The sequence below is a fragment of the Stegostoma tigrinum genome, chromosome 19 (genome assembly GCF_030684315.1).
Source record: "Stegostoma tigrinum isolate sSteTig4 chromosome 19, sSteTig4.hap1, whole genome shotgun sequence".
Lineage (NCBI taxonomy): Eukaryota > Metazoa > Chordata > Chondrichthyes > Orectolobiformes > Stegostomatidae > Stegostoma > Stegostoma tigrinum.
This window is the reverse complement of record NC_081372.1, coordinates 5,282,683-5,300,441: the sequence shown is the minus strand read 5'-3', so window position 1 is coordinate 5,300,441 and position 17,759 is coordinate 5,282,683. Positions and strand designations below refer to the sequence as shown.

The 17,759-nt window shown below is 45.3% G+C and overlaps 1 protein-coding gene across 1 annotated transcript in view; it reads right to left on the bottom strand.

Annotated features, from left to right (window-relative positions):
- col9a3 (collagen, type IX, alpha 3) overlaps positions 1-17,759 on the bottom strand; it is a 187,264-nt gene that overhangs the window by 76,976 nt on the left and 92,529 nt on the right. Inside the window, exons 16-21 of the mRNA XM_059652715.1 lie at positions 17,468-17,521; positions 14,681-14,734; positions 9,872-9,925; positions 9,661-9,714; positions 6,936-6,980; positions 3,346-3,399 (exon numbers count right to left, since the gene is read on the bottom strand). Of these exons, the coding sequence (XP_059508698.1) occupies positions 3,346-3,399; positions 6,936-6,980; positions 9,661-9,714; positions 9,872-9,925; positions 14,681-14,734; positions 17,468-17,521 (315 nt within the window). The remainder of the gene's footprint in view (positions 1-3,345; positions 3,400-6,935; positions 6,981-9,660; positions 9,715-9,871; positions 9,926-14,680; positions 14,735-17,467; positions 17,522-17,759) is intronic.

Sequence of the window (17,759 nt, the reverse complement as noted above, 5' to 3'; positions counted from 1 at the left end):
AGTCACTCAGTACAGGTAAATGGAACAGTGACTCAGTACAGCTAAACGGAACAGTCAATCAATACAGTTAAACTGGACAGTGACTCAGTACAGGTCAACTGGACAGTGACTCAGTACAGGTAAAGGGAACAGTCACTCAGTACAGGTAAACTGGACAGTGACTCAGTACAGGTAAACTAGACAGTCACTCAGTACAGGTAAACGGAACAGTGACTCAGTACAGGTAAACGGAACAGTCACTCAGTACAGGTAAACTGGACAGTCACTCAGTACAGGTAAACTGGACAGTCACTCAATACAGGTAAACGGGACAGTGACTCAATACAGGTAAACGGAACAGTGACTGAGTACAGGTAAACGGAACAGTGACTCAGTACAGGTAAACGGGACAGTCACTCAGTACAGGTAAACGGAACAGTCACTCAGTACAGGTAAAGGGAACAGTGACTCAGTATAGGTAAACTGGACAGTGACTCAGTACAGGTAAAGGGAACAGTCACTCAGTACAGGTAAATGGAACAGTCACTCAGTACAGGTAAACTGGACAGTCACTCAGTACAGGTAAAGGGAACAGTCACTCAGTACAGGTAAACTGGACAGTCACTCAGTACAGGTAAACTGAACAGTCACTCAGTACAGGTAAAGGGAACAGTCACTCAGTACAGGTAAACTGGACAGTGACTCAGTACAGGTAAATGGAACAGTGACTCAGTACAGCTAAACGGAACAGTCAATCAATACAGTTAAACTGGACAGTGACTCAGTACAGGTCAACTGGACAGTGACTCAGTACAGGTAAAGGGAACAGTCACTCAGTACAGGTAAACTGGACAGTGACTCAGTACAGGTAAACTAGACAGTCACTCAGTACAGGTAAACGGAACAGTGACTCAGTACAGGTAAACGGAACAGTCACTCAGTACAGGTAAACTGGACAGTCACTCAGTACAGGTAAACTGGACAGTCACTCAATACAGGTAAACGGGACAGTGACTCAATACAGGTAAACGGAACAGTGACTGAGTACAGGTAAACGGAACAGTGACTCAGTACAGGTAAACGGGACAGTCACTCAGTACAGGTAAACGGAACAGTCACTCAGTACAGGTAAAGGGAACAGTGACTCAGTACAGGTAAACTGGACAGTGACTCAGTACAGGTAAAGGGAACAGTCACTCAGTACAGGTAAATGGAACAGTCACTCAGTACAGGTAAACTGGACAGTGACTCAGTACAGGTAAAGGGAACAGTCACTCAGTACAGGTAAACTGGACAGTCACTCAGTACAGGTAAACTGAACAGTCACTCAGTACAGGTAAAGGGAACAGTCACTCAGTACAGGTAAACTGGACAGTGACTCAGTACAGGTAAATGGAACAGTGACTCAGTACAGCTAAACGGAACAGTCAATCAATACAGTTAAACTGGACAGTGACTCAGTACAGGTCAACTGGACAGTGACTCAGTACAGGTAAAGGGAACAGTCACTCAGTACAGGTAAACTGGACAGTGACTCAGTACAGGTAAACTAGACAGTCACTCAGTACAGGTAAACGGAACAGTGACTCAGTACAGGTAAACGGAACAGTGACTCAGTACAGGTAAACTGGACAGTCACTCAGTACAGGTAAACTGGACAGTCACTCAATACAGGTAAACGGGACAGTGACTCAATACAGGAAAAAGGAACAGTGACTGAGTACAGGTAAACGGAACAGTGACTCAGTACAGGTAAACGGGACAGTCACTCAGTACAGGTAAACGGAACAGTCACTCAGTACAGGTAAAGGGAACAGTGACTCAGTACAGGTAAACTGGACAGTGACTCAGTACAGGTAAACTGGACAGTGACTCAGTACAGGTAAAGGGAACAGTCACTCAGTACAGGTAAACGGAACAGTCACTCAGTACAGGTAAACTGGACAGTCACTCAGTACAGGTAAACGGAACAGTGACTCAGTACAGGTAAACTGGACAGTGACTCAGTACAGGTAAAGGGAACAGTCACTCAGTACAGGTAAACGGAACAGTCACTCAGTACAGGTAAACTGGGCAGTCACTCAGTACAGGTAAATGGAACAGTCACTCAGTACAGGTAAACTGGACAGTGACTCAGTACAGGTAAAGGGAACAGTCACTCAGTACAGGTAAACTGGACAGTGACTCAGTACAGGTAAATGGAACAGTCACTCAGTACAGGTAAACTGAACAGTCACTCAGTACAGGTAAACGGAACAGTCACTCAGTACAGGTAAACTGGACAGTGACTCAATACAGGTAAACGGAACAGTGACTCAGTACAGGTGAACTGGACAGTGACTCAGTACAGGTAAACGGAACAGTCACTCAGTACAGGTAATCTGGACAGTGACTCAGTACAGGTAAATGGAACAGTGACTCAGTACAGGTAAACGGAACAGTCAATCAATACAGGTAAACTGGACAGTGACTCAGTACAGGTAAACTGGACAGTGACTCAGTACAGGTAAAGGGAACAGTCACTCAGTACAGGTAAACTGGACAGTGACTCAGTACAGTTAAACTGGACAGTGACTCAGTACAGGTAAACGGAACAGTGACTCAGTACAGGTAAACGGAACAGTGACTGAGTACAGGTAAACGGAACAGTGACTCAGTACAGGTAAACTGGACAGTCACTCAGTACAGGTAAACGGGACAGTGACTCAGTACAGGTAAAGGGAACAGTCACTCAGTACAGGTAAACGGGACAGTGACTCAATACAGGTGAACGGAACAGTCACTCAGTACAGGTAAATGGAACAGTCACTCAGTACAGGTAAAGGGAACAGTCACTCAGTACAGGTAAATGGAACAGTGACTCAGTACAGGTAAATTGGACAGTCACTCAGTACAGGTAAACGGAACAGTCACTCAGTACAGGTAAACTGGACAGTCACTCAGTACAGGTAAAGGGAACAGTCACTCAGTACAGGTAAAGGGAACAGTCACTCAGTACAGGTAAACTGGACAGTGACACAGTACAGGTAAAGGGAGCAGTCACTCAGTACAGGTAAACGGAACAGTCACTCAGTACAGGTAAAGGGAACAGTGACTCAGTACAGGTAAACTGGACAGTGACTCAGTACAGGTAAACTGGACAGTGACTCGGTACAGGTAAATTGGACAGTCACTCAATACAGGTAAACTGGACAGTGACTCAGTACAGGCATACCCAGAGTGTCTGAGCCAGTTGTGCGATGTTGCAACACTGTCTGTCAGTCGTGCCTATTGTGGGAGGGATCATCAGCCAGATTTTCAGCGCTGGAGTTCTGAGTGCTGGAGAGCAAACAATTGTCAGGGAACAGGATGTGTTGAGAGACTTACGGCACTCCCGGGAGGTCCTTGGGGTCCTGGGCTACCCATTAGTCCTCGACTTCCCTGCAAGAAAAGAAAGCAGCATCACCACATGAGGCAATTACAGAGGAGAGACAGGATTCCATCGAAACGTTCCCCTTCAGGTAGAAGGTGGTGTACTGCACAGGATTTCCTCACAACATCCAAATATCAGGGGATGATGATCTGATAGTGCTCTTTAATGTGATGATGGGATTCATTAGAGGAGATGTTAGGGTAATTGTCTCTAGCTGCAAGTAAAAATGGGCCATAAATATTCAAGTGAAATGAATAAATCCAATAGGGGAGTCAGAAGGGCTTTTTTTAACCAACGAGGCTGTTACAAATGGTGCAATCAGAACGTTCTTAGAATAGAGGGCATCATATTCAAAGTATTAAAACTGGGAACTTGGCCATACTGGGCTGAAGGAAAACACTATGAGTGGTTCCTGTATGTGAGGCGGGTAAGCATTTCCACGGATTTCATGGATTTTTTTAACAGATTGTCTAAAAGATTGACAACCCAGTTTGGGGGATCTCTTTATCAATACTGGTGCTTAAATTACTGTGTTATGTGACATCGCTCACATGTACAGACAACTGGTCCTAACTGTTACAATAGAAAAAAAACTGTTTACATTAGAAATGTGAATTATAAAGGAGAATTCTTAAATGTGGGATTCTGGGATTCACATCTGCTCTTATAATTAAAGGATACCCATGTGAAAGGGATATCTCTGCAAATAACAAATATAACTATCCATAAAGATTGGATCCTGTTCTGTCCTTCAGTATATACACGAGAAATATGAGCTATGTTGAATAATTGGACCTCAAGGGTTATTATCTCTGCATTTTTACCTGACTTCTGTGCAAACTGGCACAGGAATAGCAGCGTAGGGAATGAACATACACCTGAAGGAATGACATGGGAAAGAGGAATTCCAATTCATGAGACGCCAGAACTGGGACTCCTGAAAGTGGCTGGGACCAGGGTTGGGATGGAAACCATTAATAGGGCAGGTACAACTTTTAACTGTAAATGGCAGAGATGGAGACTTAAGTGGAAATGTCTATATATGGAAGCTCAAGAACAAATATCAGGGAAAGGAGTAGATTAGGTCAGAAATTGTGCTTCGGGCACGACAGGTAAAGAGGAAACAGTAGAGGGTGGGAGTACCTTATGTGATTAAGGACAAAATCAACTCAATGATGAATGATCCTTGAATATAGGCAAAGGAAGTATGCAGGTGGAATTAGGAAAAAGAAAAGGATTTAAAACTAGTTGTATATAGGCTAGTGCCTTGTAGAGGCTGTGAAATGATAGACTGCAATAAATCCACAGGTTAGATAAATTAATAATAAAAAGTCATTTTATTTGGGGTTTTAACCCATTTTTCCTCATCAACCTGTTCAGAAATGTTATTATACGCTTCTGGAGCAGGTGGGGCTTGAACCCGGCCAGGGTTAGAGACACTACCACTACACCACAAGAGAGGCCTTAATGGGCCTTTAACAGGGTAGGAATATTGAGCTAATAATGATCATAACATGATTGTGTTCAATGTCATGAAGAAAAGTCAAACAATCATGAAAATTCTAGAGATAGTAGGAACTGCTGAAGCTGGAGAATCTGAGATAACACGGTGTAGAGCTGGATGAACACAACAGGCCAAGTAGCATCAGAGGAGCAGGAAAGTTGATGTTTCGGGTTGAGACGCTTCTTTAGAAAAGCAGAAGAATGGTCTCGACCCAAAACGTCAGCTTTTGTGCTCCTGAGATGCTGCTAGGCCTGCTGTGTTCATCCAGCATCACACCATGTTATCTCATTAAAACTCTAGATTGAGTTAAGATTGACTTCAATGAGATGGGTCAGTGTCTGCCCACAGTAAATAAATAAATTGGTTTAAAAAAAACAAGTATACGATGCTTACAAACGGTTTAACATCACAGAGAATCAGTTTGTATCCCTAAGGGGATAACAAGACCTGCAGATGCTGGTCTCAGAGTCAATACAGAGATGACAAAGTGTGAAGCTGGATGAACACGGCAGGCCAAGCAGCATCTTAGGAGCACAAAAGCTGACGTTTCAGGCCTAGACCCTTCATCAGAGAGGGGCTTGGGGAGAGGGTTCCGAAATAAATTGGGAGAGAGGGGGAGGCGGATCGAAGATGAATAGAGGAGAAGATAGGTGGAGAGGAGAGTATAGTTGGGAAGGTAGGGAGGAGATAGGTCAGTCCGGGGAGGACGGACAGGTCGAGGAGGTGGGCTGAGGTTGGTAGGTGGGAAATGGAGGTGCGGTTTGAGGTGGGAAGAGGGGATAGGTGAGAGGAAGAACAGGTTAGGGAGGCAGGGATGAGCTGGGCTGGTTTTGTGAGGCAGTGGGGGGAGGGGACGAGCTGGGCTGGTTTTGGGATCCCGTGGGGGAAGGGGAGATTTTGAAGCTTGTCAAGTTCACATTGATACCATTGGGCTGCAGGGTTCCCGAGCGGAATATGAGTTGCTGTTCCTGCAACCTTCGGGTGGCATCATTGTGGCACTGCAGGAGGCCCAGGATGGACATGTCGTCTAAGGAATAGGAGGGGTCTTAAAATGGTTCGCGACTTGGAGGTGCAGTTGTTTATTGCGAACCGAGTGGAGGTGTTCTGCAAAGTGGTCCCCAAGCCTCTGCTTGGTTTCTCCAATGTAGAGGAAGCCACACCGGGTACAGTGGATACAGTATACTACATTGGCAGATGTGTAGATGAACATCTGCTGAATATGGAAAGTCATCTTGGGGCCTGGGATGGGGGTGAGGGTGGAGGTGTGGGGGCACTCGTAGCACTTCCTGCGGTTGCAGGGGAAGGTGCCGGGTGTGGTGGGGTTGGAGGGGAGAGTGGAGCGGACAAGGGAGTCACGGAGAGAGTGGTCTCTCTGGAAGGCAGACAAGGGCGGGGATGGAAAAATGTCTTTGGTGGTGGGGTTGGATTGTAGATGGTGTAAGTGTCAGAGGATGATGCGTTGTATCCGGAGGTTGGTGGGGTGGTGTGTGAGGACGAGGAGGATTCTCTTAGGGCAGTTATGGTGGGGCAGGGTGTGAGGGATGTGAGCCCTATTGATAGTTTAAGTGAATAGACAGATCTGAGACAATGCAAGAAAATATAATCACATCCTCTTTAAACCCAAAAAGTATCGAGTAAGGAATTTTCTAAAACCTTTGAAAATCTAAAAGCCATGGAGCTCTAAAGACATTTGCGGGGATATTTCAAGTACACCGAGAGTTAAAAGGATGGCAGGCATGGAAAAATGACTCTGGGAATACTGGGTCGTTATAGCCACAGGAGTGAAGCCTATTTGGAAATTGGGCAGTTTTTATCAAATGACCTAGTCATAAGTCCTAATGTCAAGACAAGCTGTTACCCCAATATTTTCTGTTACGCATAATGCTTAGCAGCTAGCACCCTGTGTAGTGCATATTACATGCTTTGTTGACAACACTATATGGGATGGATGGACCATTCCACAGGCTGGTTAGTGGTGGTATATTGAAAGACTTGAATGCACTGCAATAGGATGGAGGTAAGCGCTTTGTGGTTACTTACCAGTTCACCATTGACTCCTTTAGGCCCTGGCTTTCCAGGTAATCCCTAAAATAGATTATGAGAGAAAAGCAGATCATTAAACTGAACATATTCATAGGCTGCCAGTTCACTGAAAAAGAAAAGGCTATGCAGAATATGAAAGATAAACAAATTATGTCCCAGGCCTGACCACCTTCAGCTATTTCATCAATGACTTTCCCTCCATCACAAGGTCAGAAGTAGGGACATTCACCAATGATTGTGCAATGATGCCACCTGTAGGTTGTAGGAACAGCAACTCATATTCCGCCTGGGAACCCTGCAGCCCAATGGTATCAACGTGGATTTCACCAACTTCAAAATCTCCCCTTCCCCCACTACATCCCAAAACCAGCCCAGCTCATCCCCGCCTGCCTAACCTGTTCTTCCTCTCATCTATCCCCTCCTCCCACCTCAAGCCGCACCTCCATTTCCTACTACCAACCTCATCCCACCCCCTTGACCAGTCCATCCTCCCCGGACTGACCTATCCACTCCCTACCTCCCCACCTATACTCTCCGCCCCCTTGACCGTCCTTCCCGGACTGACCTATACCCTCCCTACCTCCCCAGCCATACTCTCCGCTTCCACCTATCTTCTCCTCTATCCATCTTCAGTCCGTCTCCCCCTCTCTCCCAATTTATTTCAGAATCCTCTCCCCTTCCCCTTTTTCTGATGAAGGGTCTAGGCCCGAAACGTCAGCTTTTGTGCTCCTGAGATACTGCGTGGCCTGCTGTGTTCATCCAGCTTCACACTTTGTTATCAATGACTGCGCGATGTTTAGCACCGTTTGCAACTCCTCAAATGCTGATTAGATTCCCTACAGTGTGGGGACAGGCCCTTCGGCCCAACAAGTCCACACTGCCCCTTGAAGCATCCCACCCAGACCCCTCCCCCTATAACCCACACGCCCCCGAATACTATGGGCAACTTAGCAAAGCCAATCCACCTAACCTGCACATCTTTGGACTGTGGGAGGAAAGCGGTGCACCCGGAGGAAACCCACGCAGACACGGGGAGAACGTGCAAACTCCACACAGACAGTTACCCGAAGCTGGAATCGAACCTGGGTCCCTGGCACTGTGAGGCTGCAGTGCTAACCAGTGAGCCACCATGCCGCCCCTGAAGCAGTCTATTTTCAAATGCAACAAGAAATGGACAATATCTAGGCTCTGGCACTTGACAAGTGACAAGTAATATTTGCACCACTGAAATGCTTGGCCAAGTCAGGATGGGCAGTGACTTGGAGAGTAGCTTGCAGGGGGTGGTGTTCCCAATTATTTGCTTCCCTTGCCCTTCTAGATGGAAGTGGTTGTGGGTTTGGAAGGTGCTGACTGAGGATCTTTGACAAATATCTGCAGTGCATCTTGTAGATAGTACACAGTGCTGCTACTGAGCTTCGGTGGTGGGGGGAGTGGGATGTTTGAGAATGTGGTGCCAATCAAGCGGCTGTTTTGTCCTGGATGGTGTCAAGCTTCTTGAGTGTTGTTGGGGGCTGCACTCATCCAGGCAAGTGGGGAGTATTCCATCACACTCCTGACTTGTGCCTTGTAGATGGTGGACAGGCTTTGGGGAGTTGGTTGGAGCCAATGGCCTGTTTCTGAGCTGTATATAGCTTTATGATACTACCCAACTTGGAGTTGGATTGTTAAAAAAGATATTGCCTCCTTTCTACCTTTGAATAGCTGCGGACTGAGTATTGAGAAAATTGATTCACCTCACAAATACTGTTACTCCAACTGATTATCGGTGTTGCTTAATTTGAATAAATTGAAATGATTAACTATGCAGTCATAAATCAAATACCACACGTCAGTAAAAAAAATGAGATCTTCAAACAACCGTCTGGAGACCAGCTAAATTATTAGGGGGTATGCCCAGTAGAACACAGAATCTGCCTCTATCTCTACCCAGTAACCAATCACATCCCTGCACAGACAGAGAAGGATCTATGTCAGGATGGCCATGATATTGATTCCTGTTTCCAAGTACTCCTGTTCACCTGTGTGTCCAGAGTGGGGAGGAAGAACCAACATTAAATCCCTCTCCTCATTACTGCTACTACATGGCATTGTGTCTTTTGTACAGTCTGTGCTCTGCTGGGATTTTCTCCATGTCCAAAGGGATGGTCAGTAAGACATGACTGGAGAACTATCCACCAGACTATCCCAGCATGGAGTCAGATCTTAAGGGAGGAGGGAAGAAGGGGATATTTACGCAGGGAGTATGTTTTAAAGGGTGATGCATTGTGGGACATAGTTTTAAACCTCTTCGAAACAACTCTAAGTTAATATCCTTTCTTCTGTCACTGTGGCCACAAACTGCACCTTCAACTGGAATTTCTGCAGTGAGTATATCACCTGCTGCAGCGATTCGCCAAGACTCCTTCGACAGCACCTTCCAAACACATGACCTTTAGAAGGACAAAGGCAGCAGATACATGGGTACACCAGCCCCTGCAAGTTCCCTTCCAAGCCACTCACCATCCTGGCTTTGAAATATATCACTGTTCCTTCCGTGTCACTGGGTCAAAATCCTGGAATTCCCTCCCTAAGGACACTGTAGGTCTACCTACAGCACATGGACAACAGCAGTTTGAAGGACGTCACTGAGCAGTAGACACTGGCCTTGCCCATGATGTTTACATTTCTTAAACCAATAAAAAATAAAGTTACCGGTTACTCTTTCAAAGTGTAGGATACTCACAGGCTGTCCCACTGGACCTTTCTCTCCAGGGGCCCCGTTACGTCCTGGCTCACCCTGTAATACAAGAACAATATTTTACCAAGGCAAAGAGAGTAGGCTCAATGAGCCAACACTCGCGTTTCTTGTTTTTATTTTGAATTACTTTGTTGTCTTTAATACGCATTTAACAACAAGAATGTTAATTTTTGAAGGCCAAGAAGTATCCGGTCACCTTTTCACCATTGATTCCTGGATTTCCATCTCGCCCATCCCGGCCTGGAATTCCCTGAAACATTACAACAAATTCTTAAAACTCTCAGTATCAACTTAGCTCAAGATCACATCTGATTTTAAGTCAGTAAGCCCTTATTGCCTGAATAGCTTAGGGGTTAATGTTACATTCAGCATTATCATCAGTCATTTTGGAAGGGGTTTCCAATGGGAGACTATTTAGCCCAGTAACTATATTTGTGTTTCGATTTAATACAACGAAAAGCACAGTGAGGATCTGTAGCAATAGGGAGCTGGGTTTTGTGTGTGAATTACAAGAGGTACTGAACCAATGCACGTTCTCATCATGGGCGACACCATTTTTTTCATTGCATTAAAATGAACTATGATGTTCTACATCTTCCTTCTTCAGTGATATTAGGACCAGGGCCACTGTTTGATCAATTCATCTAAATCTTCATTTTCCCTCCTAGGGTATAAGGTATTAACCCAGATAGCTGCTGCTGGTATCTTGTGGTCTTCACCACCTTTCCCAGTGTTGGCACCGGGTAAAGGTTGTTTGAGGTAGTTCACTGCCACCAGCTGTCCTTTGTCTTTCTGTTATCTACCTGGTGATCAGTGGTAGAGGATGTACCACCATAGAGTATCTGCAGAGGAAGCACCTTTCTTAGAGGACAAGAAGAGTTGTTGCTTGACTCCATTTGGTCAGGTGTAATGTCTCAGACCTTCAGGAGCTGGTCCAGATCCCTGTGCTCACTCTGAAAGCTGGAGCACAACTTGTTATCACCACCCTCAGACTGCGGGTGATATGAGTAGAATGGGCCGAGCCAATGCACCAGGCAAATAGGAAGAAGATTTGACGTAGACCATTTGGATCTAAATACTAGGTGCAGGGCTGTAGATATGCTGTAGTTTCCCAGCTTCTGATATTCGAACAGTGACTGCACATTGCACCGCATCACGATTACAGCACATTGTACTCCATCACGATTACAGCACATTGTACTCCATCACCATTACAGCACATTGTACTCCATCACCATTACAGCACATTGCACCCCATTACCATTACAGCACATTGTACCACATTACCATTACAGCACATTGCACCCCATTACCATTACAGCACATTGTATTCCATCACCATTACAGCACATTGTACTCCATTGGGAAGCGAGAAATGAAATTGCTTCGCCACTTGCGAAGATCTTTGCATCCTCGCTCTCCACTGGAGTCGTACCTGAGGACTGGAGAGAGGCAAATGTAATTCCTCTCTTCAAGAAAGGAAATAGGGAAATCCCCGGCAATTACAGACCAGTAAGTCTCACGTCTGTCGTCTGCAAGGCGTTAGAAAGGATTCTGAGGGATAGGATTTATGGCCATATGGAAGAGCATGGCTTGATCGAATACAGTCAACACGGCTTTGTGAGGGGTAGGTCATGCCTCACAAACCTTATCGAGTTTTTTGAGGATGTGACTAGAAAAGTTGATGAGGGTCGAGCTGTGGATGTGGTGTATATGGACTTTAGTAAGGCATTTGATAAGGTTCCCCATGGTAGGCTCATTCAGAAGGTCAGGAGGAATGGGATACAGGGGAACTTAGCTGCTTGGATACAGAATTGGCTGGCCAACAGAAGACAGCGAGTGGTAGTAGAAGGAAAATATTCTGCCTGGAAGTCAGTGGTGAGTGGGGTTCCACAGGGCTCTGTCCTTGGGCCTCTACTGTTTGTAATTTTTATTAATGACTTGGATGAGGGGATTGAAGGATGGGTCAGCAAGTTTGCAGATGACACAAAGGTCGGAGGTGTTGTTGACAGTATAGAGGGCTGTTGTAGGCTGCAACGGGACATTGACAGGATGCAGAGATGGGCTGAGAGGTGGCAGATGGAGTTCAACCTGGATAAATGTGAGGTGATGCATTTTGGAAAGTCGAATTTGAAAGCTGAGTACAGGATTAAGGATAGGATTCTTGGCAGTGTGGAGGAACAGAGGGATCTTAGTGTGCAGATACATAGATCCCTTAAAATGGCCACCCAAGTGGACAGGGTTGTTAAGAAAGCATATGGTGTTTTGGCTTTCATTAACAGGGGGATTGAGTTTAAGAGTCGTGAGATCTTGTTGCAGCTCTATAAAACTTTGGTTAGACCGCACTTGGAATACTGCGTCCAGTTCTGGTCGCCGTATTATAGGAAAGATGTGGATGCTTTGGAGAGGGTTCAGAGGAGGTTTACCAGGATGCTGCCTGGACTGGAGGGCTTATCTTATGAAGACAGGTTGACTGAGCTCGGTCTCTTTTCATTGGAGAAAAGGAGGAGGAGAGGGGACCTAATTGAGGTATACAAGATAATGAGAGGCATAGATAGAGTTAATAGCCAGAGACTATTTCCCAGGGCAGAAATGGCTAGCACGAGGGGTCATAGTTTTAAGCTGGTTGGTGGAAAGTATAGAGGGGATGTCAGAGGCCGGTTCTTTACACAGAGAGTTGTGAGAGCATGGAATGCGTTGCCAGCAGCAGTTGTGGATGCAAGGTCATTGGGGTCATTTAAGAGACTGCTGGACATGCATATGGTCACAGAAATTTGAGGGTGCATACATGAGGATCAATGGTTGACACAACATTGTGGGCTGAAGGGCCTGTTCTGTGCTGTACTGTTCTATGTTCTATGTTCTATTACCATTACAGCACATTGTACCACATCACCATTACAGCACATTGTACTCCATTACCATTACAGCACATTGTACTCCATTACCATTACAGCACATTGCACCCCATTACCATTACAGCACATTGTACCACATCAGCATTACAGCACATTGCACCCCATTACCATTACAGCACATTGTACTCCATTACCATTACAGCACATTGCACCAAATCACCATTACAGCACATTGCACCACATCACCATTACAGCACATTGTACTCCATTACCATTACAGCACATTGTACCACATCACCATTGCAGCACATTGTACCACATCACCATTACAGCACATTGTACCACATTACCATTTAGCTACAACTGTAAGACCCAGGGGCTTTGTGTTGTGGGCCCTGTGAAGTACTTAACTAACTCTCCCTCTGTGTCCAAGTGCTGTTGTACTGGTGCCCAATCCTATTCTGCTGCACCATCCCTCCATTGTCCACACCTTTACAACACTTGTCAAGCTCACAATGTTTGAAGAAAATACAGTCCAAACAGAGTCACAGGGTTAAACAGCACAGAAACAGACCATTTGGCCCAACTTGTCCACACCAACCAGACATCCCAATCTGACCTCGTCCCATTTGCCAGCATTTGACCCATATCCCTCTAAACCCTTCCTATTCATGTACCCATTCAGATGCCTTTTAAATGTTGTAATTGTACCAGCCTCCAGCACTTCCTCTGGCAGCTCGTTCCATACATGCATCACCCTCTGCGTGAAAACATTGCCCCTATCGTCCCTTTTAAATCTTTCCCCTCTCACCTTAAACCTATGCCCTCTAGTTTTGGTCTCCTCCACCCTGGGAAAAAGACCTTGGTTATTCACCCTATCCATGTCTCTTGTGATTTTATAAACCTTTATAACATCACCCCTCTGCCTCCAATGCTCCAGGGAGAACAATCCAAGCCTATCCAGCCTGTCCCTGTAAATCAAACCCTCCAGACCTGGTGGCATCCTTGTAAATCTTTTCTGAACCTTCCTATAGAAAAGTGACTAGAATTGGATGCAGTATTCTAAAGGTGGCCTAACCAATGTCCTGTACAGCCATAACATGACCTCCCAACTCCTACACGCATTGCATTGATCAATAAAGGCAAGCGTACCAAACACCTTCTTCACTGCCTTGTTTACCTCCAACCCCAAGGTCTCTTTGTTCAGCAACACTCCCCAGGACCTTACCATTAAATGTGTCAGTCCTGCCCTGATCTGCCTTCCCAAAATGCAGCACCTCACATTTATCTAATTTAAACTCCATCTGCCACTCCTCAGCCCATTGGCCCATCTGACCAAGGTCCCGTTGTGCTCTGAGGTAACCTTCTTCGCTGTCTACTACAACCCTATTTTGGTGTCATCTGCAATACTTACTAAGCATGCCTCCTATATTCACATCCAAATCATTTGTGTACATGGCAGAGCAGTGGGCCCAGCACTGATCTATGTGGCATACCACAGGCCACCAGTTTGAAAAGCATCCCTCTACCACCATACTCTTGTCTCCTATCTTTGAGCCAATTTTGTATATAGTTGGCTAGCTCTACATGGATTTCATGTAATCTAAGCATTTTATTACTAACCAATCTACCTTGTGGAAATTTGTTGAATGCCTTGCTGAAACCCATGTAGACAACCTTCACCGCTCTGCATTCATCAGTTCTTTTTTAATCACCTCTTTAAAAAACTCAGTTAATCATTTCTCTTGCCAGGCGTTTTCTGATTTTTTCACACTGTTTCCAAATATTTCCATTCTCCAGTCAAAGGGATAGAGGCTGAAGAGAGGATCTTTATACAAACGCCTCCCAGCCAAAAGAGTGGCTCACTTTCTGTAAAGGGTAATGGGAGCTGCCAAGGAATTCAGGCTCAGGCTCAATCATGGTTCTCTTCACTCCCCACCCCAGAGCCCCACATACCCTACCTCCAGCCTCTCTTAGCAGCCTTTACATGTCCCGAATACACGTGGGTTTGAAGCCTACTTTCACAAATTCAGAATGGAATACCACTTTGCTATTAAGATGCTTGAAACATGGGACCTTTCAGTGCAAGACAAACAAACACAATCAGTGTTGATTGTCCAGGAGATCTGCTGCAATGAGATACTTACCAGCTCACCCTTCTGTCCTGCAATTCCAGGCAGACCCCTGGGACCAATCTTGCCCTATAGGGAGAGCAGAGAGTTAATAGCCAACCCCGGATGGGTCAGGGTAACAGCAAGCAGCAAGTAATAGACAAAGAGGAAAGAGGTCATATCTCTAGGAATATAATGCCAGCAGGATCCAATGCTGCAGTTACAAGGTCTGGAATTTGCTACAAATCTGCAATTATGAGTTTAATGATGATCAATGTCCATTGTCATAAAAATCCATCTGGTTCGCTAATGTTCTTTATGGAGGGAAACTGCCATCCTCACTGGATCGGGCCTACATGTGAGTCCAGATCACAGCAATGTGGTTGATTCTTAACTGCCCTCTTGGCAATAGATTTTGGCTTGTCCATACATGAACACGCATGTACATGTATGCACGCACACACACACTCATTGCTGTCTTTATATTGAAGAATGATGCCAGAATCCTTTATTCAAGCTGTAAATGTATGCATCACTCAGGAGCTCTTCCCTTCCTTAGGTCTCTTATCCCTCATGTGATCCCTGGAATGTCATTATTCAATGTCCCATTGCAGCCCTAACTCTTCATTTGTTGTTCTTTTAGATGCTGCAGATAGGCTCCTCAATATTAATAAGAAATAATTATTTCATTGAACTTTATAGTACAGGAGCTGACCATTCAGCCCATTGTATTTGAGCCAGCTCTCTGAAAGGAGCTATGCATTCCCTTCCACTTTAACCTGTTTTGTTCCCCACTATCCCAGGCAAATTTCAGAATTTGAAACTTTTGAGGTCAAGTACATCCAGGATGCTGTTTGATCAGTCTTGGCCCTCTCCAGCAGTGAACCTCTGTGTGATTTTAACAATGACAGAACTGTCATTAGACAGCAACAACCCATTCCAGAACATACAGCTGTCCAACTCTCTCACATTCCAAACTTAGCACCTCTCAACAGGGGTAAAGGTTCGACCAAATTTCTTCACATCTGCCATTCTATGTTCTGTAAATACGTCTTTCCTATAATGTCTTTGTGCTGCTTCAAGCTTGCTGTCTACACGTAAAGTCGTGTATGTCAGCCAAGGCCCAGCTGCTAGTTCTCTTATCACTGAGTCATGTTGCAGCTTTAGCACCTGCTCTGAAGCACAAAGCTCAAGCTTAACAGTGCAGTTCTCACTGAGGGAGTGCTGTGCTGTTGGTGGTACTGTCTATCAGCAGAGATGTGAGACTGATGTTAAACCTGCTCCTCTTGTTGGGGGGGGGGGGGGGTGGTGTTGGTAAGACATTCCATAGCACCACTTTAAAGAATAGCAATGCCATTAGTCTGGGACAAGAGTTATCCTTAATTGTCAGTTGTCCCTTGATTTGACATTGACTCTGGATCATGAGTTTTTGCTGTGGGCCAACTGAATGGGCATGTTCTTAACCCATTATTTCAAATGGGTTTCTGGGCAGCTTTTGTTTCCCATCTGATCATCCTTGGACTGAATGGTCTGTCAGACTATCCCAGAGGGCAGTTAAGAGTCAACCACAATGCCAGGGATCTGGAGTCACATGCAGTCCAGACCAGGTAAGGATGGCAGTTTCCTTCCCTAAAGGACATTGGTGAATCAGAAGGGTTTTTGCAAAAACCAATGCTGGCGAGATTAATGAAGCTATCTTTTAGAATCAACAACTTATTTGTTGAAGTCAGACATCACCAGCCCCCACAATGGTAGCCAGGTCACCAGGTCACTAGCCGCTGTGTTACTAGTCGAGTGCATTACCATTATACCCCCATTGTTCCTGGTTTAAAAGCAGATTATCTGGTTATTATTACAATGTTGCTGGTGGAACTCCCTATCACGGTGACTTTCCAACATTATAAAAGTGATTACACCTTCAAATAATAAAACTTCATAAACCTCCATAAAACTGAGGTTATCCAAATCTCAGTTGCCTGTGTGTTAAATCGTAGCAAGTGCTGATTTGGTTCTCACTGACCTACATTAGTTTCAGGTCAAGAAAAACAACTTCATTTTAAAAATTCTCATCCATTTTGCTCCACAGCCTGACCTATCCCTGTCTCTGTATCTCCTTCAGTCCCACAGCCCTTTGAAATACCTGTGCTCTTCTAATTCTGACCCATTGTGCTTTTGCCAATCACAATCAAGGGTACCTCAGCGGTTTGCACTGCTGCCTCACAGCGCCAGGGACACAGGTTTGATTCCAGCCTCAGGCGACTGTCTGTGCGGAGTTTGCACATTCTCCCTGTGTCTGCGTGGGTTTCCTCCGGGTGCTCCGCTTTCCTTCCACAGTCCAAAGACGTGCAGATTAGGTGGTTGACCATGGGAAATATAGGGTCACTGGGAAATTGCTCTTCAGAGAGTTGGAGCTGGGCCAAATAGCACTTTAGGGATTCTATTAATTGCTCCACTCTTGGCGTCTGTGCCGTCAGTTGCCTTGGTCCCAAGCGTGGGAATTCCCTCTCTACCACACTTTCCTGCCTGGCCATGTTTTCGGTCACCTGATCTAATATTCCTTAGGTGGCTCAGTGTCACATGTTGTTTGATGGGAAACACCCTGGAGTTTATATGTTGACGGTACAATATAAACATAAATTGTTAATTGACTAACATGCTTTGGGACAGACCTATATAGATCACTGCCTATAACACCACACACAATTTTCTGATATTATTCATATCCTTATTGAAAAACAGACTGTGACACAGAGATCAAGGAAATGAAAAATACTTTAAAATGGGATCCCAGCAACAATAATTGTTATTTTTGCTTCCACTTACCGGGTTTCCCTTTGTTCCTTGGAATCCTTGGAATCCTTTTGGACCTTTATCTCCCTGTATTCAACAGCAAGTATTTCAGTAAACAAAACCGAATGTCTCAGCATGCTCACTCCAATCTCTCCCTCACACTCTCTCACACACACGCGCGCGCACACACACACACACACACACACACACACACCCACACACACACACACACACACACACACACATGCGCACACTTACACACCCTGTTCCTGATACTATTAAGCTAATTTTTGCAGGCAGTTTTGGATTGGACACCTGGAAGTTC